Source organism: Podarcis muralis, chromosome 12 (genome assembly GCF_964188315.1).
Source record: "Podarcis muralis chromosome 12, rPodMur119.hap1.1, whole genome shotgun sequence".
NCBI lineage: Eukaryota > Metazoa > Chordata > Lepidosauria > Squamata > Lacertidae > Podarcis > Podarcis muralis.
In genome coordinates this window covers 41,055,074-41,078,299 of record NC_135666.1, presented here as the reverse complement: position 1 = coordinate 41,078,299, position 23,226 = coordinate 41,055,074, and the positions used below count along the sequence as shown (strand labels likewise).

General features: G+C 40.7%; 1 protein-coding gene across 11 annotated transcripts in view; it reads left to right on the top strand.

The window, feature by feature from the left end:
• The window catches only part of ZNF385D (zinc finger protein 385D), a 374,703-nt gene that overhangs the window by 232,219 nt on the left and 119,258 nt on the right, over window positions 1–23,226 (top strand). For all 11 annotated transcript variants that reach the window (XM_077916271.1, XM_028750022.2, XM_028750029.2 and 8 more), the window contains one exon: window positions 12,316–12,458. In XM_077916271.1, the coding sequence (XP_077772397.1) occupies window positions 12,316–12,458 (143 nt within the window). The remainder of the gene's footprint in view (window positions 1–12,315; window positions 12,459–23,226) is intronic.

Sequence of the window (23,226 nt, the reverse complement as noted above, 5' to 3'; positions counted from 1 at the left end):
TAGCCCAGCTCCCTAGCTGGTCGGGTGGGGCTAACTAGCTCTGAGAGGAGGTGTGTGATTCCTCAGCTGAAGTAGGCTCAGAACAGATAAGGGTCACATGCCTCCAAGCCCAGGTGCTGCAATCAGCATGCAAAGTGAAAAAGGACAGCAAAGCTGAGGTGCTTTGTCTGCTCAACTGCCCATGTTGATGGACCTCAGCTTGCATACTCCAGGATCTCTGTGGGACTGTTGCTTTGGTTTGGGCTTTGGACAAGTTGGTTGACCCTGGACTGGGGATTTGACATACTGACATGCTGCCAGGTAGGCCAGCGATTCTGTACAAAACCCTTCTCTAATGCAATGTTGTATTACAGCTGTCCTGTCTGATACTCTGTTCTCTTAATCTAAGAAGCTATGTTAGTGTAACCATCAAGGGTATACTTCCAACATCTATTAAGCCAATCTGTGGAGGAAAGTAACTTACTGGGTCTTGATTTCCTTGCGTATAGGTGTCACAAAGTACAAGACATTTACATTAACGTAGCATTACAGTGACTAGCAATAGATTTCTTGGGTTTTAATGTTTATACAGTATTTAAGGTGTATTTAACAGGTGTAGGGAATTTGTATTATCAGCTGCATACACACCAATTCCTGGTAGCTAGCTTTTAAGTTTGCTACGAGTTGTATACTGTAGTTTCCCAGGATTCTTGAGCGAGTCAGATGTGCTTTTAGTGTTTGGTGGGTTTGTGTATAGCCATAATTTTTAATGACTCGTTTGTAACCTCTTTGTTATGAATATAGAATTCTAGAATTGTAGGTTGGGAAGGGACACCGAGAGCCATCTAGCCCAGCCACCAGTGGAATCACTGCTATGCACATGTTTTTACTAATGAAATGCCAAAATAATATTATTATAGGGTGGTGTGTCATCCACAGCTTCCAAAGTCCTTCTAGCTTGGGGCAGGAGCTAAGGTGTTGGATGTATTTTGTTTTCCCTTTGTGTGCATCCAATTCTCTTTGTAAATGTTTCCCACAGATTTCAATGGTGTGATAATTATTTATGCCAATTCCATACCCCCCAACTTGTTGAGTCCCAAAACTAGGATGCACGTCTTCCTGTCCATGCTCCCATCTAAGATAAAGGTAAAGGGACCCCTGATCATTAGGTCCAGTCGTGACCGACTCTGGGGTTGCAGCGCTCACCTCGCTTTATTGGCTGAGGGAGCCGGCGTACAGCTTCCGGGTCATGTGGCCAGCATGACTAAGCCACTTCTGGCGAACCAGAGCAGTGCACGGAAACGCCGTTTACCTTCCCGCCGGAGCGGTACCTATTTATCTACTTGCACTTTGACGTGCTTTCGAACTGCTAGGTTGGCAGGAGGAGGGACTGAGCAAGAGGAGCTCACCCCGCCCCGGGGATTCGAACCACTGACCTTCTGATCGGCAAGTCCTAGGCTCTGTGGTTTAACCCACGGCGCCAACCGCATCCCCCCATCTTAGATAACAGAGCCCAAAAGACACACATTTCTCAGTGCCGTGCTCTCACACATGTTTCTGAGTGTTGCACAAGATTGTGGCCCCGAAAAAGCCATGGTTTTTTTGGAGGGGGGAGGAAATCTTGGTGCGAAATCACATGCGATCACTGCGACCAAAATGGCTATTGTGCTCTTGCAGGGGGGAAAACCAGGATGTCCTGTTTTTTTTCCAATACACCTGAGGAGGGTATGCAATTCTAGGCTGGCATAGATGGGGGCGCCTCGCCCATCCCAATGTGTGCTGTAACACCAGCTATTGTCAGCAGGAATACTCATGGTACATCTTTGCCTACAGAGCTTTCTGTATTCATAGCAAGGGCCTCTGCAGCATATGAGGCCTGCCCACCAACAGAGTTCATCTTTTCAGGCAGCAAAGATGCTTGCAATCTCTGCTCTTTCTTTACCAGTGGAGCTGTGGGGTCAGGCTCACTCTGCCCACCTGTTTTGTCATATATACTAGCAGCGTGTCAAAGAACAATCTAGCATTTGTATTATTTAAGTTGCCTGTGGGAGCAGGAGAAAAAAATAAGAGTTAATTGTCAATCCCTGTGTTAGCTCTCAGGTGACTGTAAGAGTTCGACTCATTGCTTTCACATCAGGGTTCATCGCTGATCTGTCATTGCTTCACTGTTTTACACACAATGACTCTCAGTCAGATGTCTGAACTGTTTTCATTGGCAAAACTCAAGAGGGGGAAAGTGTGAGAGTTAAAATCTGAAAGTTCTGTTTGTTAAGGGTGTGTGTGTGACACATAGAATTGCCCCTTGAAATCAACAAGGATGCATGCAGGTGACCTGGAGCTGATATTCCCTGGAGTGGAATTAATTGAAGATCATATGCATATATCCTTTCATTCAAAAGTACTAGAACTTTTGAACAATAGTGTGGGACTTTTGTTATGAGCTACTGAATGGAAGTTTGATCATTTCAACTGCATAGTGCTGGCCGGCCCAGTATTCTGTACTGGTTATGTAACTTATAAATTGGTATATTTTAAAAAATGGATGATTAGATGTTACAGTGCTGTCTATTTTTCTTCTACATTGGCCCTCTTTTGCAGGATCCAAGGGATAAAAATCAAAGCTTTTTCTCTTTTCTCTTTACCCATTTTCTTGTCTATTCCTTTTGACAGTTTCAGCAATACAGGTCTGGTGTATTTATGTATCTAAGATAACCTTTTCTGGCTCAACAACTTTGGGGGGGGGGTGTCCATATTTTTACCTCTTGAAATATGGCAACCCTAATCCAAATATCAAACGATATTTAAGATAGGATGCTGGCAATTAAAATATATATATATATATATAATTTTTTAAGAAAGTTCAAATGCTAATAAGCCTTGGGATGAGTATCCATTTGGAATGTGAAAGCTGGGTTTTAGCTGCTAGCATTTCCTGCCAGTACATATTTCTTCCAACCCCCATGAGAATAGCACTTCTTCAAACAGCAGAGCTAGAGTAAGGAGCAGTGGGAAGCAATTATTGTACAGTCCCTTTTGGCATAGCCTAAATAGCAGGGACAGGGCCAAGATCTGTGCAGGGCAAACATAGCTATTATTTCACGTCTTTCCTCCCTGCAGTTTACCTTAACGCTTTATTTGCTGAACCACAGCTTAGGCTCAGAGTAAATAACAGAGGATCTAATCCTGAACGCTTTCATCATGAAGAAAGCCACGCAGTCCTTGTTTAAAAAGCTCGATCTGTAGAATATTTAAGAGGTTTTGGGAAATATCAGGTATACTATGTTTCTGGATTTCTTGCCTCTCTCCTAAACAAAACAACATTGTTGCTTTTGTACCGGGAGAACAATGCTCTGTTTCAACCAAAATAATTACACAATGTGTCCACAAAGGAACACACTGCTCTTCTTCTGATCTCCTTATTTCACAGATGATTTCACAGTCATGTGGGATCAAGAGCAGCATGTGTTGCCTCCACTTCAAATTTTCAGTTAAAAACACCTCCTTGATTAGGAACTACATTAAGCTCTCATGTTATCTGTCAATTGATGAATATGAAACTTAAGCATTTGTTAAATGACTATGGGGGGGGGGGGGAGGGACACCAGATGTCCAATAAGGTGAGAATAATGTGCTATTGCTGGATAGTTGTTCCTTCTTACTTGAAGAAAGTTGGATTGTGTAACATAGGTGCATGTATGTGGAACTCCTACTGTCTTTTGAAGAGGAGGAGGAGGATTTGGTTTTCTCAGCGTTCAATTTTTCTTCTTTTTTTAAATGTCCAATATAATTAGATGCATATTCCAGAGCTTCAGCACTGAAGGGAACAGGGACACCAGCTCCATTAGAAATTAATTCAGTTCAGTAGAAATGAATTCATATTAATTTAATTTTCTAGTCAAAGCTAAGATAAAACACATCAGATGCCTATCAATCAATCGTTCTAATTAGCAAACGACAATAGTATGAAAGGTGGCTTTATATTAATATGTTTGAATGTTTCAAATAGATAATGATTATGTCATTTTCATTGTTAAGAGCATGAGTCATGCCACATTTTCCAAGAAAATAATTTGTTCAACATTGCCAAGACTATTGAAGATTCACATGAGTATTTTTTAGTTGTTGTATGATGCCAGTGAATGGTCAAGTGATTCCTTTGTGCACCATCTACCCAAAACCAAAGTTGTTTCACTTAGACTGGATATTACCACCCAAAAATGCCAAGTGAATTAGCACTGAGATGTGTGTGCAATCATGTTCATTTTAACATGCATGCAGCACATGTTGTGAGCAGGTACATTTACAAGTGCATGCATACATTGGATAGAAATATTTGACCCTCCAGATGTTCCATCAGCACCAGCCAGGATGAACAATGGTCAAGGATTATGGCAGCTATAGCATAGCAACATCTTGGAGAATTGCAGGTTATCCATTCCAGAGATTCCCTAAATTAGAAGCCAGTGGGGGAAGCAAAACTAAAGTCTTGTTCACTTACCTCTTAAGACAGAAGAGAATATCATGAATAAAAAGAGAAGAGACATGGGAGTTGATATGTTGGCAAATCCTAGACATCAATATTTTAAAAATGTAGATTTACAATTTATGTCACATGGAAATGCCAACAGTTTTAAAATTTTCCATAGTGGCGTTCTTACATTTTACATTTTTTTTTCTGTCCACGTTCTTTGGAAAGAGCTGTTCAGAAATAAAGCTGGAAAGTTAATATCTGCTCTGCCAAACCATCATTATTAATTATGTATATATAGAGGAAAAAATGAAATTTACTCAGGCTAGTCAAAAACAATAATTTATCTTCAATGATGACAAAGTCAATGGCAAGTTGAAAGTTTCAGATGTTTTCAGTTTAACAAAAAAAAACTGGTTGAAAAAATGGCACTCATTTTTTCCATACTTTTTTTTTAAGTGTCTTGCTCCATTTCCAACCTCTGAAAAAATTATCCTCTCGTTCCCTCTCTCAAGTGTGAAACACATTCACTTGTAGCTAGATGTCAGGAAATAATAGCTTCTCCATGTGATCAATCAATATGTGGCCAGTTATTCTCCACCCCCTGTAATATCATTATCCAACACAGAGACAGTGGAGCAACATTTTAAATACACACTTTCTATATTTCTATATTTCTATACACACTTGAGAGAAAGAGGAAAAAGTAGCTTCGTTGCAAGCATATAACCTAGTTGCAATAAAGAAGATATCAATGCTAATTTTAAGTATTTAGATTCGCAGCTGCATACTACAAATGGGTCAGCGGATGCCAGCAATATGCTAGACATGCAAGGGTATAAATGCCCCCCCCCTTCAAGAACAGTGTAATGCAGTCAAAATTGGGAACTATGCTGGAAATTCAGCAAAATATCAGTGCTCTTGTTCTACAAAAATCCTGGAATTGATCTATTTATGAGGGAGTACACCCAGGTGCCCAGTACAAAATAAGTGGATTGTTTTATCCAATTTGACAGGTTTAGTTGTAGCTTGTGAGTGGGGAGGCAGAGGTGGTGGCACCTTCCGAGTGGTGGCACTGCATTCCTTGGTGCCAGATGAAGCAGAGATGGTGTGACTTTGAATTGTTGGTGGTTACAGTGGTACCTTGATTTAAGACCGTAATCCGTTCCAGAAGTCCAGTCTTAAAACAAAGCGGACTTAAAACAAGGCGTGCTTTCCCATAGAAAGTAATTGAAAATGGATAGATCCGTTCTAGACAATGAAAAACACCCCCCAAAACATCAATTTGACACAAATTTTACTGTCTAACGAGACCATTGATCCATAAAATGTAGGCAATAATCAGTGTACTGTACTATAAAACAAAGAAGACAGAATTGTAGATGAAAAAAAAATAGTTTTTTCCTTACGTGCACTGATGATAGTCATTGTTTGGATTGGGGGTGTGTGGCTTTTATCCATTTCTGCAGTCACACAATCAACCAGTAGCTGAACTGGCTTCCACACAGTTACAGAAACAAGTCACAAAAACAAAGTCACAAGCCACAGTCTCAGGTCAGCCCCATAAAATGAAGTCACTGTCAAAAAACTGAAAAAGCCACACAAACCAAAACGCAAAAAAGATAGCAAAAACAAAACCTCCAAATATCACCTCTGTGTTGCGTGGGTGCTCGGGACTCAACAGCCAATAGACTCAACAGGAAGCCTCTGATTAGCAATGAGGGGCTCAATTAACAAACGAAACACTTAGCAGGAACCAGATGATGAAAAGCGCCCCCTAAAACAGCAGCCGGGCCCGACATATAAAAAAAATGACTCAAGACGGAGCACTCATTTCCGGGTTGCAATTGGACTTAGTCCAAAACAGACTTATAATAGACTGGACTTTAGTCAAGGTACCACTGTACTGCATTGGTACACATACCTGCAGACTTGCCATCAACAACTCAGGATGGAACCATCTCCACTCTCCTTCATGAGCCACTCCCCCTGAGGAGGGGCTACTATGCCTGCAACTTTCATCCAGTTCTGTCCAAAGGAAAAATAATTATAGCCATTCTTTGTTTCCTCATGATATTAAAAGCTTCATTTTCTGAATCCAGCTGCACAGTCTGAAGTAATTAAACTTATAGGTTTTGTTATTGCAGAGCTAGTGTTCTTCTGGCTGCTAATTTATTTTGAGCTTTGCGGGGCGGTCAGCTGTTAAAAACTTTGTACTTACGTACAAATGATTTTAATTTTTTAACATTGACTTGAACATGTAAATGTCAATATAAGGTTGCTCCATCTTTTTAGGGAATTTCAGAGAATAGTAACTTTAAAAATCCTAGAACTGAAATCCTTGGGTTTACAAAATATGGGCTGGCAAGCATCTTTGAGAGAAGGATTCTGATAAGATATCTGCTTCTTGAGACTAATCGTACAGCTGACAGGAAAGAGTTTAGAAATGGGCACATTCACAGTGATAGGATCTATAGATTCCCCAGAAGCAAATTCTTCTTTCTATCTACTTCACACACAGCAGAAAATGGTGCATTCAGCTGTCCGAGATGTTAACAAACGGTTAGCAGGGGAGAGATGTAAATAGTACTTCTCACTGCTAAAAAACTTGAATAGTTTTTACAAGAGTGGAACACTGATGAGCAGTTATGAACAATGATAAAATCAATGCACTCAGAATGTACTGGACTTTTCTTGTCCTAGAGGTCTTTTGTCTTTGCTTTCATACTTACAAAGGACAATCAAAAGAGGAGTGCCGTAGCAAGCTCTTTGGAATAGCGCTTGAAATAATCCTTTAAACTAGAGAAGGATGGAAAGATGTGATTGCCATTTGCAAATATATTATGCACGCATGGACATAACTGAATAGTGCAAATAGAAATTACTTGAGATGCAACAAAAGCAATTTGTGTAAGAATCAAATGCCCAACATTTAAAATGTTTGTTATCTTAGTGTGCATGTATTATGTATGTTGAAATCAATTTACATAAACATGGGGGAAACTGCTGCCACTTTGCATTTTTTTAATATCTGTTAATGTCACAGTCAGTTTAGGAGCTTCAAGTTGTTACTGCTGTGGAAATATCATGCATCTTGTTTATTTACATATTCATAACATTTTATGTTCTGTTAGACTGTATCTGATCCCATAGTTGGAATGTTGTCATAGCCCTCAGATCAACAGCCCTCGGTTCCCTGGTGTAGCATCAAACAGAAGTGAAAGAATCACTGGAAGTTACAGGGAACCTTCAGTACAGTGGTACCTCGGATTAAGAACTTAATTCATTCTGGAGGTCCGTTCTTAACCTGAAACTGTTCTTAACCTGAAGCACCACTTTAGCTAATGGGGCCTCACACTGCCACTGTGCCGCTGCCACACGATTTCTGTTCTTATCCTGAAACAAACTTCTTAACCCGAGGTACTATTTCTGGGTTAGCAGAGTCTGTAACCTGAAGCATCTGTAACCTGAAGCGTATGTATCCCGAGGTACTACTGTATTGTAAAGTATCTCCTACACTCAGACAGCGTTTGATTTTGCCTAAATCCATTTCCCGTGTTGCTTTTTAAAATGATGCATTTTAATGTGGAAATCATATGTACGCTTTCTTGAGAGTAAATCCAACTGTGCAGAATGGGATATGCTTCTGAGTAAGCATGCTTAGAATTTTTCTGCACGAATCACTGTGCACTTTATGTAAGAAGGTGTGTAGGTATGGGACTTTCCAAACAATTGCTCCATTGTTAAGAATCCAGGCAATATTGCTTCAGCTAAGGCAAAACAGTTTTGTATTTTCCAAGAGCTAAAACTGCAATTTTAAATTGATAGTAAAATGCCATTCTCCTCCCAGCAGGAATATAGTTGTGTAGTTGTTATACACTATCCAATTGGATAGTGTATATGAAGTAAATGCCAATACCCCTTTCTCTCCCTCTCCCCCTTCCTCCCCCCTCTCTCTCTCACACCCTCCTTACATGTTTTTGTGCGACTCTTAACTCCTAATGTTTTTTTGAAGAGTCTTCCAATACTGATGCTGTAAAATGATCAAGGTTATTAGTATGTTCCCCTGCCCTTTCCTTGAGAAACTAAGAGCACAGCAACTGGTGTGGTGTATATTTCTTATTGGGATTGTACAGAGGCTTCCCCCCTCCCTCTGGGAAAAGGTCAGGCTAGAGTGAGTCATTGTACCTGCTGCCATTCAGACATCATGTCTTTAAAATAAATCACAAGTTCAAGTTCAGGCAAAACTGTCAGATTTCTGATGGGGAAGGAAAGAGTCTTGGTGGATATGCTGTCCTGTCGCTTCATTTGTCCTGCATATCTCCCTCATTTAATTTTATCTATATGCCAGCAGTATGACATCTTTTAAAAACTGAAGGTAGATTTAGACACACATTCATTGATTAGAAAAGTCCTATGTCTATTTCACAGGAAGGATTTGCCAGCTAACACATATTTAAGTCATTAGGTTTATATGGAGCGTAACACATGGCTGTACCTGCTGTGACTTGGGTAAGAAGCATGGACCAAATCTTTGGGACAAGAAGGAAATAAGAGTTTTTACTACTGGTGATATTCTTGGGTATAGATTTGCCAAGTTCGTGATATTCCATAATAGATTTGTCATTCACAGACACGGGCACGACCAATATGTCCAGGAGCCAGACAAATGTAGTGCATTACTGTCAGACAAGGCTTGGATAAACCCTAAGATACGCACTTGAGTTGTATTGTCAATTGTGTGTCATTGAATGTTCTAGTTTGTTAATGATCCAAGGGCCAAGCAGTCAGGCAAGCACACTGAAATTTCAGATTGTATTTTGTACCTAATGCAACTAGTGGCTATGATAAACGAGGTGCTCTGGGTGTTCTGCTGGATGCAGAAGAGATCATGGACTTGGAGATCTGGCCAAAGTGTTTGGGTGATATCTGGGAATTTCTTGCTGTGAACTCTGTGGATTTATAAAAATGCTATCCCATCTGCCTGGAAATTCTCAAGGTTCCCACTGTTCAATTAATCGAATCCCAAGATATTAGATTAGTGCTGACAAGGGCCTTATGAAAAACAAAGTTACAACCAACCCTTGCATCATCCTCAGTGACCAAAGAGCCTTCTCTTCTTTGAAAATGTAAATAGAATCCATAGATCTTAGATGCAACCCTCTTTATTGGGAGTGGCCAATCTATCCACAATTCTGTTGGATTTCGCCTCCCATGAGCCCCAGCCAACATAGCTAATGCTTGGGGTCTTGGGAGAGGGATCAGACAATATCTGCAGGGCACAAGGTTAGCTGCCCTCTTTCTGTATGCTATAACAGTCATTCTTATTTAATCTCTTCTGTTCAATTACAATATTGCACTGAAGTACTGAACCAAAGTAACAGTCTATCTAGCCAAGTTTCTCACAGCAGTGCCTTAAATACTTCTGACTCCCCCAGGTCAATTTAGCCAATATTTAAGCAGCTGATAAATGACTGTCTGGTTGCCTAAGATGAGTGCTGACTTGTATTATTCTTTTATCACTTCCCCTCCCATAATGGCGCTCTTCTAAAGGTCGGATTCAATTTCCACTTTCACAAGTGTTGTAAATCACAAGAGATTCCATGGAAGTCAGTGTACAATGTGAAATAAATATGAGCCATAAATTGATATACTTGATTTATAAGACCAATGCTTCCCTTTCGCTAAACTTTTTTTTTTTTTGGTCAGGTGTTTTAGAGAGCAATTGAAAAGATGGTAAAAGCGTGTTGTCACATAATTTCGTCTCCAGCAGATTTCCTACCAAAAGTAGGAGAGTTGATAATTTGATATAGCAAGTTAATTCAATCATTTACTGTGAGCCTTCAATTAGATGTATTAAAATGCAACTCTGGTTAAGAGCTTTTCTGGCTGCAGTTAACACATTCGAAGTGAATCCATCCAATGATTTTATATAAGAATTGTAATTGGAAAAGAACCTCTTACCTTATATAAAGGAATCAAGTTTCTTACCTTCTACTCATTCTTTATCTTTCAGTGGAATATTTTCAGCAGGGAGGAGAATGACCATTGCATTTTGTTTGTGGGGTGCTCTGTTTGTTTGTTTGTTTGATTGTTTGTTTGTTTGTTTGCTTGCTTAGGTGGGGTTTTTTTTGGACACTCCCCTGCCAGTTTTTGCAGTCTGCTACCCGCCTGTCAGATTAAGAGAATACAGGCATATTTTAAGAATTTCACAGGATTCAAAGAATCTTAATTAGCTGTGAATTGATGTTCTGGAACTGTACCAAAAAACACAGGAGTCATTGTAAGCAGAGATAGGACTTGAATATTCCCAGCTTTCAGACAACTGAATATGTTGTGGTCTGTGATGGGGGCAAACCACAAGAAAAATTGAGGTCCATGTTTAGCAGGTGCCTGCTTATCAGTATGCAAAGGAATTGCTTCATTTCCATCTGGGTCCCAGGGAACGCTCAGAAGCAGCATTAGCAGGGGACACTAGCTCACTGCAATTCTTGATCACCCTAACCTGTGACAAATAGTCTATAGGGCTTGCCAGTTATACTGAAGAACTGTTTTGGTCAGAATTTCAGAGAATAGCTCAATACCACATTTTGTTCTTTTTTAAGAGAGCAGGTTCTTACTCAGTTCTTCAGGCTGCTTGGTAAGATCAGCCTTTAAAGTTCACTGTAAAGCCTCGTAATTAGTTTGGAGAAATAACATTAGTTCATTTATTAAGAGCAAAGAGAAAACCTTGAAAAGTGTTCTAAACACAAATGTTCATTTTTTTATTATTAAATTCACAAAACCAAGAGGTCTTTCTTTCTGTTCATAATGGGACTTCTTTGTGGAAACAATAGAAAACCCAAGTTGCATATTATATTACTCTCCCATGTGGAATATATGCCAGAAGCCCCTTGAGTGTAAAAAAAGGGGGGGGGGAGTCTTCGAACAAGAAATCCTAGACAAACTGCTTAAGGAGGGGTGATATGGAACATAAAAGTATGGGAGATGTATTCAGTCTTTTCCTCACTCCTTCTCTCCAACCCCACCTGTCTCCTAAGCTGTTTCCCCTTCTGCCATGGGGTCCTATATGTGTGTGTGGCTTTGTAAGATGAATCAGATGGTTATTTGGCTTCATTCTACCTTATTTGGTGCTTCATTAAGCACAGGCAGGCAGAAAGAGGAATACAGTAACAGACCCTCCAAATGTTGGAGCGTATGGCAGGATGTCCCTGTTTTCATCGGAGAAAGGTTGGAGGGTCTGCAGTAAGACATGGAATCATTCCTTAAAGACCCAAAGTGTGAGGTCCTCAACCTTACACAACCATCTGTACAGTGGTACCTCGGGTTACATACGCTTCAAGTTACATACACTTCAGGTTACAGACTCTGCTAACCCAGAAATATTACCTCAGGTTAAGAACTTTGCTTCAGGCTGAGAACAAAAATCGCACGGCGGCAGTAGGAGGCCCCATTAGCTTCAGGTTAAGAACAGTTTCAGGTTAAGTACAGACCTCCAGAACGAATTAAGTACTTAACCTGAGGTACCACTGTATTGTTGAACTGATTAGACTTGGGGGGGGGGATGGAAACCTGTGCTTTATGCCTTTGCCCAAGCAACGTTTTCATGGAGCATGACCCATTGCCTCCACAGAGAGTAGTGGCCCTTCAGCACAGTTGAAGAGCCTGACAGGCTGTGTGTGTGTGTGTGTGTGTGTGTGTGTGTGTGTGTTTTCCTGCCAGGCTGCCAAGCCAAAGAGACTGATGGCTGACATTCTTTAACTGACTTAGTTTTAAGTGCCTGTTATCTACAATACAATGAAACCAGATTAAAAATCTATTATGTATGATTTCACTTTTTTTTTTTTTCCCCTCCTTTCTTTGTATAGGAGGTACATGCCAGAGCCCTGCTCTTCCAGCCCTGGTACGTCCTCCAGCCCCAGCCCTGCAGCCTCCGTTGGATATCAAACCCTTTCTTCCATTCCCTCTGGACACTGCAGCAGCTGTCAATCTCTTCCCCAACTTCAATGCAGTAAGTACTCTACTGCAGATGTCGTTTCCATCTCTTATGTCATCCATTGAACTCATTTTAAAAAAAATAAAAATATTTCAAGCCAAAGAGATAATCAGGTCTCACACATACGCAGCTCCCACCCGTGGTTGTTTGACGTGCAACAGTTGTAGGGTTCAGGGGGGCAAATCCCCTGGAGAATTAGCAAGAAAACAAACCCATACCACAGAAGAGTAATTTACTTCTAATTTGTATATGTCGGATTAGTAATGGAAATTATCGGTGCTAATGAAAGAACATGTCCATTCCAGCATTTTCCAGTAATTAAATATGAATTAATATTTAACAGTGTTTGCTCATGGGTTCTAAGCAATTGCTCAAAATAAGTATATAAATTATTTTTGCTGACAAATAATTAACACAGGCTGATTAATCCCTGAGTGATAGCATGCAAGTTTATTATTTCTAAAAACAAAACAAAAACAAAGCACCTCTGACTGGGAATGCCAAGGGTCATTTTGTGTGTGTGTGCGTGCACGTGAAAAACAAAGGATTTAAGCTATTTTCTAATAGAGCTGTTTCCAGCTTGCTAGAAATTGAAGACAGGAATGTAAATCAAGGTTGCAGGAAGTGCCTTCGTATTCCTGAAATTCAAACAAGTGTTCCAGCCCCTTGGGATCCGTTGCCAGCTGATGTTAGACAAGTCCCTAGGTTCTGATGTTTAGGTGGCCACTGAAGTCATTTTTCTTTAAGATGACTTTCCCTGAAATGCTGTCCCAGTCTTTTTATGGAAAATTAACTGTACAATTGTAGAAATAGTTTTTTTTAGAGTGCTTTTTTTTTTTTTAGATTATTGAGTCTGTATCTTTGTATTTTACCTAGTTGTGCACTTCCGTGGTAGCTTCTTTCTGTGGAGTAGTTGATAAATCTGAAAAATGAATAAAATGGAAACAGCTTATCAGCTCTTATTAACAAAGGGGGGTTGTAACCAGAGTAGTATGAGTTTATCCTGAAAACCTGCCTGGGCAAGGTAGCTCTGTCTGATTTCAGCCAGTTACTCCCTTCTGCTTAGGGTTGCCATTTGTCCGGAATTTCCTGGACATATCTGGAATATTGCTGTCTCTAGCAGCAGCAATTGGTAAAATGTTCCATGTTTGAAATATGGTAACCCTCCTCCTGCTGCCATTCCCCATATCTCCCTTGGTGCAATTGTGGATGACTCCTTGACCCCCATGAGCAGATTGGGGACAGTGTTCAGGGGGTTGCTGTGGGGAGGTCTTTAGGCAAATGATTGTCTGGATACAACCTAAAGTTTTTAAAGAAAACATATCCATTAATTGTACAAATAAAGTACTACTAATGAACAGTTTTTTACATGGGACATGGGTGGCGCTGTGGGTTAAACCACAGAGCCTAGGACTTGCCGATCAGAAGGTCGGTGGTTCGAATCCCCGTGACGGGGTAAGCTACCATTGCTCGGTCCCTGCTCCTGCCAACCTAGCAGTTTGAAAGCACCACAAAGTGCAAGTAGATAAATAGGTACCGCTCTGGCGGGAAGGTAAACGGCATTTCCGTGCACTGCTCTGGTTCGCCAGAAGCAGCTTAGTCATGCTGACCACATGACCCGGAAGCTGTATGCCGGCTCCCTTGGCCAATAAAGCAAGATGAGCACTGCAACCCCAGAGTTGGTCACGACTGGACCTAATGGTCAGGGTCCCTTTACCTTTACCTTTAATGAACAGTTTGCACACACCCCATTCTTTGCATAACAATGGTCTTAGGCTAGCAATAGATTCCTGGCACCAGGATTCTTTTGGGTTCCAGCAATGCAAGGAGATTTCAATCTCTAACCCCACCTACCTTGAAGTAAGCCCCATTTTCAATAAAACTTCTCAGCAGACATGGTTAGGCTTGAAGAAATAGATGGTACCCCATACTGCACCAAGTGGTGGTTGATATCCTTCTCCCCTATTAGTAATAGGATTGCACAGATAGAGAAAAAAGGAGTGTGTATGATGCAAAAGCTTATATATTTGTATTTGCCTTATAAATGCTTTTGTGCAATGAGTACACGAACTGATGTAAATATTTTTGTCAGCCTTTTGGTTGGGTTTAATTAAATAGCTCAGTTAGTTAATATATAATAATGCAATATTCGCTTTATCTTTTGACATTATATAAGCTTTTAGGTATTTTCATCCTTGCTGTTTTTTTAAAAATAGTTTTGCATAACACCCAGGCTGGACTTTTTCTTTCTTTCATCTTTTAGACACCATTCCACATTGGCTTTAATTTGCTGAGGTTTGATTTTTCGAGGCAAGGTTTAAGCTCTAACTAGATATTTTACATGGCTTAAAAATCACACCAAAAACTTCTATTCCTCTCTTTTTCTTATTCTATCTTTACTACCAAAACAGTCATGAGCAAAGCAAGGCAAAATGAGATACAAGTACTGACATTAGCAGGAGAACTGGCGTTATAAAGGTGTATGTGATATCCTGTGAATCAGCAATTTCGCAAAGCCTAGAAGTACATTGTGGGTGGCATTCCTTGCAACTAATTCATAGTTGTCCAAACCAACGTTAAATGCCAAAGTTTCTGTGCCATTATAATGAAGTATAACAATAACAGAAGATATGTTTTGTAGTAATTTAGAAAATTGGAGAGCTAAGAATGGAGCTACATATTACGAGAGACTGGGAGTATCAGCCCAAATCGGCTTCTCTGTGTCAGATTCTATCCTTCTTTCTCATAACCTGTAGAATCATTTCTCTTGTATCATGACATCATAATAATAATAATAATAATAATAATAATAATAATAATAATAATAAAATTTATTATTTAAAGCCCGCCCATATGGCTGGGTTTCCCCAGCTGCTCTGGGTGGCTTCCAACAAAATAATAAAATACAATAGTCTGTCAAACATTTAAAAGCTTCCTTAAACAGGGCTGCCTTCAGATGTCTTCTAAAAGTCTGGTAGTTGTTTTTCTCTTTGACATCTGGTGGGAGGGCGTTCCACAGGGCGGGTGCCACTACCGAGAAGGCCCCTCTGCCTGGTTCCCTGTAACTTGGCTTCTCGCAGTGAGGGAACCGCCAGAACGCCCTCGGAGCTGGACCTCAGTGTCCAGGCTGAACAATAGGGGTGGAGACGCTCCTTCAGGTATACTGGGCCGAGGTCGTTTAGGGCTTTAAACACCAACACTTTGAATTGTGCCTGGAAACATACTGGAAGCTAATGTAGGTCTTTTAAGACCGGTGTTATGTGGTCTCACATGTGGTGATTATTCACCCCCACTCTGCTTCAGACGACGGTGTTGGCACAGGTGAGAAAGTCACATCACCTTGATGCCTTGGAACAATGTAAATATCACTACAAGTTACAAGGAGGTGGAGAGCACAACACATCATGAAAATTTTCTTTTCATTGGTTGCTCCATGTCTCCAGTGATGTTACATGCATACTACCTTAAGCTTAAAGAGGAAGGGGAGCCACTGGACGATGTGACTGAAGCTGAGCTGCCTTTTCTGCTGCCAACCCATGATCATATCTAATACAGTGGAACCTCTACACATGACCACAATCCATTCCGGAGGCCTGTCCTTACGAAACGGGTCGCTGGGAGAGGCACCGTTGTGCATAGGCGTGGGCAGTGATTGCCTGCTTCTGCGCATGCGCGAACGGTGATCGCTGCTCCTGCACATGCAGTTACTTTCAGGTTTGCCGAGGTTGCAACTTGGAATGTCCGCGAGTGGAGGCGGTTGAAAGTAGAGGTTCTATTGTATCCAGAAACAGATTGTGTTGTGGATAACAAGCTACCTAAGTTTGCTGCTTTGCTATTTAGCCAAATACTCTTGTGTGAAATTCGATCACTTTGGGGATGGAGCTTCTGGGGTTCATCGCACATGCCATAGTGTGTGTGTGTATATATGCTTAGCAATATGACCTTTCAATTCTGCTTCAGTTTTCTGACATGCCATATCACACTTTGAGCTCCATTTGCCTCTTTGACCTATATAGTACTGAAACATAGGCCACACTGTGTTTCGATGCCCAAGCCGGTTAATGACATTTTGTAAACACATTCATTGGTCGAGAAAGTCTAGTGTATTTCTGGAAGCTTCTGTAAGTTCATCCCAGCCTGAGAAATCTACGGAGACATGTCAAATTCACTAGAACATTATCAGCCTAAGGAAAGATAGGCTACAAATTAGATTTGACTTAACAGGACAGTTTGACAAGGACATACCTTTTAATGTGTCTGAAGAGAGTTTATACTCCTCAAACAGTGATTTTACATTTATTACATAGCTTCTGAGAATTTTCCTCTGTGTGTATGTGTGTTTCTTGCCAGATTGATCTGAGTAAATGTAACCATCCATTTTAATTTCCAGTGATAAATCCAAGAAATAACATATTGGACTGTTCCACTCTGATATTCTGCACGTTCCAATGATAAATTAAAGAAAAATGCTGAAGTTTACACTTAGCAATTTTTCTTCATTTTCTAAAATGAAGTAAATGTGATCCAATGCAATCTGTGTCCTTCGATGTCTGAACTGCCTGTTTGTGTGGTAAAACGGATAATAATAATAATAATAATTAATAAATATAATTTATTATTTATACCCTGCCCATCTGGCTGGGTTTCCCCAGCCACCCTGCATGGCTTCCAACAAAATATTTAAATTACCATAAAACATCAAACATTAAAAACTTCCCTAAACAGTGCTGCCTACAGATGTCTTCTAAAAGCCAGGTGTTTATTTCCTTGACATCTGATGGGAGGCAGTTCCACAGGGTGGGCGCCACTACCGAGAAGGCCCTGGTTCCCTGTAACTTCGCTTCTCGCAGTGAGGGAACCGCCAGAAGGCACTCAGAGCTTGGGAATTTCAGTACATAGCAATAACGGCATATAGTCATCAGCCCACCACAAAGCATGAAATGCCACTTCCTGGCAGATGCAGATACTCCATTTAGACTGCATGTCTTTGTGGTACCCTGCTTGTTTTATATAAGAGATGGAGTGTGGAAGTGAAAACCTTAGAGCCAAACTTGGCATGGCACAAAACACATCCCTGCTGTTGCATTATTTTTTTAAAAAAAATATTTAATAAATAGCAGCCATGTAGCTGATTTATTCCAGGATTGGTAACACGTGTGAAGGGAAGATTTAACCTGCTCTCCTGCAATCACAGTTAGAACTGCCTTGTGACAGTTGCTGGTAGCTTTGGGAGACAAGCTCTCAGTGTCACCAATGGAAGCTTCCTCTGCTCCCAGGGCCGATTGCAGCTGCAGGAGGGTGTTTCATTCGGACCTCTGCAGAGGCAGAAAGGGTTTAAAAACCTTTCCCAACTTTTACAACCCTGGTGAAAACCCCCCATGCCTGCAAGTTGGGGGTGGCAGGTATATGATGCAACAAGTAACCATCACGTTTAATTTGGTTGTTGATGACCTGCCATAATAGGGGTGACTGTGGCTGGGTGCAACTGTCATGTATTGTACCAAAAGCGGAGATGGATTTACAGTAGTGTGACCAGTTCTGCCACACTAGGTGCTGAGCCCATGAGGGCATTGCAGCTGTGATGTAGTGAATTGAGCACAATGGGAGGTGAGGAGGGGTGCCAAATTTTGGACTTGCACAGTGTGCTACTGAAATTCAAAAGACTAAAGTCCACCCCTAAAAGTTTTTTTCCCCCAACTTCCTACTTATGTTGGGATGTTGTTTGCTCTTCAGGGTTCTGCTACTACTTTATTTTAAATTAAATACCCTTCAGATTTTAGGACTGAAGCGTGACCTTAAATGTCTTCAATAAAGACCTTGAAATATCTTAAAGGAAGAAAGAAATCCTGTCCACATGTGATTTGCCCCTCATAAGATTTCTCATTCCTTTTGCTAGAACTACCAGTAGCTAAAGCTTGACCCAAGTAAGTTGCTGGGTAGATCCTATTACCAGGCCTGCTTATTTAGCAGGGTAATCCCTAGGGTCAAATTTTTATTTATCAAACTTTATTTATTCAGCTTTGACTTGCAACTATAGTGCTTTTCACTCTACCACAATACCACCACAATGTGATTGGTAGACTTTCTGACAAAGTTTCTAGGTACAACTGTGTGATGATTTTGGGGACAAACTAAATAAAATAAATGAAGGCCTTCTTTTAAAAAAATGTTTCTGCTTTGTCAAGCCTATTCAGGCATGTAATTTTATTACATGCAATTGTTTTTAAATTTCTGGTTTTGTGTATATTTTGAGAGGGGGGGACCCAATGTCACATCAACTTGTTTTTAATGCTTGGTTTTATCGCTACTTAAAAATGAATATTTTAGATTGTTCTTCATAAACTGGTTTTCTGCCCAGTAAGTGGTTTATAAAGTTTGTTAAATAAAAATAAACTGTCTAGAGAGGGGAATAACTTCCCTCCATTTTCCATGTATGGCATCTAGCAGGGTTGGAGCATAGACGGTATTATAGATATCACAGCACTGCAAATAATTACCGGTAGTAGAAAGACGAGTTTTTGTTTTACACAAAGTACTCTGTGCTGTGACAACTATGCAGAGACACTGTTATTGTTTTGGTGAATGTGATAATAGAGGGGGCAGGCATTTGGGCTAGAGGATCAGACCTACAGGGGAGGTGGCGACCACTGTTTTCACCCTTGATTCTGAAAATAATCAATGTTATGTGGGGGGAAACAACGGGCTAGCAAAATGTTTCTCTGGGGATAGTGCAAGCCAGGAGATTTCCTGCGCAGCAGCAACTGAGGTAACTTTCAATGATCTTGCCATCCGATTGCATTAAGTAGAGCTTTATGAAGCATTATATAAAAACAGCATGCTAATTAGCAATCTGGTTAGCAGAACATTTGTAGGTGCTATGCGCTTAATTGTGTAGTGTATGCGTACCCCCAAGTCATATTTAGAAAGAAATGTTAACAACTTAGCCATTTAAGCTGAAAACTGTAGACTGCTGTGAAAGCCCCGGAGAAGTTTCAGGTTCACGGGTTCAGTAAGAGTTTATCTAGTGGAAAAGAACGAACATTTTACTGATTCTACTTCTGAATGCGTTTATATGTACCCCACACAATTTTGTTTCCTAACTTTCATTGTAACCTGTATGTATGTGTGTGTGTGTATATATATCTCTCTATCTCTATCTATATCTATCTATCTATTTATTTATCTATCTATCTATCTATTAGAGAGAATGGAGGAGGTGGATTCATTTGCCAAGTACATTTTCAAGATGTTTTAACTCTCCAATGGTTTGACTTTGCCCTTGACGGCGCACTTTTCAATTGTCTCCCGAGACAGGCGGATGCCAATTTAATAGCTTACGCCTACATTACATTATAGCTGCAAAATCAGATAGTGCATAAAATGCAAATATTTTCCTAATTATAACAGTTAGAGTTAAAGTATCAAAAAAACCCATTTAAATGTATTTTCAGTTGTTGCTTCCCGATATAAATATTTTCACTAGAGAGAACATGCCCTTGTTTCTACTCCTTAATTTCCCAGTGGCTTTTGACACAATTGGCCATGATATCTTATTGGGCCATCTCTGTAGACCTCAAACTAGAGGCACCATGTTGCAGTGGTTTTGATCCTATCTCTGGGGCAGGTTTGAGAGACTGGCATTGTGGGGTTGCTGTTCAGTGGCAAGGCAGTGGAGTCCCACAGGATTCCATCCTGTTCCCAGTGCCGTTTAATGTCTGTATGAAGCTGCTGGGGTAGGTAATTTGGAATGAGATGTCATCAATATGCAGAATGACACCCAGCTCTACTTCTCTGAATTACGGGGCTGAACAGTCTGCAGACCAGAACATGGATGCAGTGATGGGCTCAATAACGGCCAATAATGTGAAGCTGCATCCCAACATGACAAATCCTTTGAGTTGGTACTTCCCAGGTAGTCAGGATGGACACTTTTTTGCCTGTTTTCAATGAACAGACATTTGCCTCTTTGCTTAGGCATTTCTACCACCAATTAGATTTTCCTACAGTAAATATTGGGACGCGCGTGGCACTGTGGTCTAAACCACTGAGCCTCTTGGGCTTGCTGATGGAAGGTTGGCAGATTGAATCCCCATGACGGAGTGAGCTTCCTTTGCTCTGTCCCAGCTCCTGCCAATCTAGCAGTTCGAAAGCATGCCAGCGCAAGTAGGTAAATAGGTACTGCTGTGGCGGGAAGGTAAATGGTGTTTCCGTGCGCTCTAGTTTCCATCACGTGTTCTGTTGCACCAGAAGCGGTTTAGTCATGCTGGCCACATGACCCAGAAAGCTGTTTGTGGACAAACGCCAGCTCTCTTGGCCTGAAAGTGAGATGAGTGCCGCAACCCCATAGTCTCCTTTGACTGGACTTAACCGTCCAGGGGTCCTTTACCTTTATCTTTATAATAAATATTCTCGGAGAAGAAAGAGCTACATGTGCACACTTTGTGCAGCATCAAAGCCTCAGCTTCTCCCTGCTGGGCAACTGGTGAGTGAGAGAGATCCCAAAGAGCCAGATGAAATTAGCCACTATCTTAAGGTTACCAGACGTCCCCGTTTCCCAGGGACAGTCCCCGGACTTACACATCAGTCCCCATACAAAATCCATTGAAGTTGGAAAGTGTCCCTGGATTCATTGAAAAAAAATCTGGTAACCTTACACTGTCTGGGTTGTTACCTACCCCACCCCTGCCTTAGAACCAAATTCCATGTGATGCGCAGGAATTTCATGCAAGGTTTGAGGAAGCATGTTTAACCATTCTGTGGTTAGCTTGCCAATAGAAATTCCCCCATCCCTTCCATGGCTACTATTCCAAGTCTACTATTTGTTTCCCATAATACACTATTTAAACCAGTTAAAACAATTCACATCCGCAAGATACAGTGGTTCCAATATATATCACAGGATTAGTCTTACTGAAGTGATGTCACACAATCTTCTCAAATATGGAATCGTAGCTGAGGCCAAAGAAGTTTGTCCCTTCTGTGCATTTAATACAGCGGTACCTTGGGTTACATACACTTCAGGTTACATACGCTTCAGGTTACACACGCTTCAGGTTACACACACTGCTAACCCAGAAATAGTGCTTCAGGTTAAGAACTTTGCTTCAGGATGAGAACAGAAATCGTGCCTTGGGGGCGCGGCGGCAGCAGGAGGCCCCATTAGCTAAAGTGGTGCTTCAGGTTAAGAACAGTTTCAGGTTAAGAACAGACCTCCAGAACGAATTAAGTTCTTAACCCGAGATACCACTGTAGTAGAAAATGGAGAAGAGAGAACAGGTTGCTTAAGGGAAGGTTCAAGAGACTCCTTTACATTAGAAGGGGCTTAGTATATTTGATGAAATTCTAAAAAGTTGGTGACCTCAGGCTGGGAAGAGGAAATACATTGGTAAATTCTCAGCTATGGGGTGCTGTAGAAGGGAAGAGTTAAAGGGGACTGTTTATAGAAAGAGCCTAACAGACTTGCATAGGAATGAGGCAATGCCTGGTCCTTTAATAAAAAAAAGAGAGAAACTGATAAATTGCTGAGTAACGGCTCATTTAGTCTCTCTCATACTGGAGTCCTTACTGGCTAGATACTTTATCATTGTATGCTTATTGCTTTGTTAGCAGCAGACAACACGAGAGCCCAACTGATACAAGTGATATATTTCAACAGGCCAGGTTTGGTTGCTAGTGGTGTTGCTAAGTGGATTTTCAGCTGCACGTAGTATACTTCAAAGGAAGATGGCAGAAGAAGCTGGATGACTGCTTACTGGGATGGTATGGGGCAGGGCAGGGTGGCAGTGAGGCCAGGGCTGAGCAAGATAACCAGCCGAAAGCACCAACCACTCCTAGAAGATGGTATCCAAATGTGTTCCCCCAGTGTTTTCTGGAATCAGACTGGACCAGAAAAGTTGTAGTAAAATAAATTGAAGTAAAATGTGAAGGCTACACCTGATTTTCTTTGTCAAAAGACGTTGTGGGGCTTAGGGTGTTTACCTATTTTTTATTTTATTTATTAAATTTGTTTACCATCCTATACCCGCAGGTCTCAGGGCGGTTCACAGCATAAAATCGGCTTTAAAATATTTTTTTATAGCAGCAGAGAATGCCAGAGTGACATTGCAACAATGGTTTTCTGCTGTAGTGTTTACTCAGCTGCGGATTGGGAATCAGAAACCTGCAGTCTTCCACAAGCTGTTGGAGTACACCTTTCTTTTCTTTTTTTTAAAGATATTTATTAAAGTTTTCAAAATGTTACAAAAAGAAAAAGAAAAAATACAAAGTAAAAACAGTTAAAAACAATTCAATCTTTCCGTATCTTATCTTTCATTTGCTTGTTCCCCAGACCTCCTCACACCTCCCTTTTTTGTATTCCAGTTCAATTAGTTGGTTCAGCAAATCCTTTCCCTCTTTGTTTTCATCCTAATCTTTGATCTTAATATATTATAACTTTAGATTATCACCTGTTAACAATCCATTTTTGCACATCTTTATAACATTACTGCTGAAAACCACTTAACTTCAATCCAACATCATTCTAACATTCATTAATTTTGCAGTATTTCTGTAAATAGTCTTTAAATTTCTTCCAATCTTCTTCCACCGACTCTTCTCCCTGGTCTCGGATTCTGCCAGTCATTTCCGCCAGTTCCATTTAGTCCATCACCTTCATCTGCCATTCTTCCAGGGTGGGTAGATCTTGTGTCTTCCAATACTTTGCAATAAGTATTCTTGCTGCTGTTGTGGCATACATAAAGAAAGTTCTATTGGAGTACACCTTTCACCATTCCTGACTATGTTG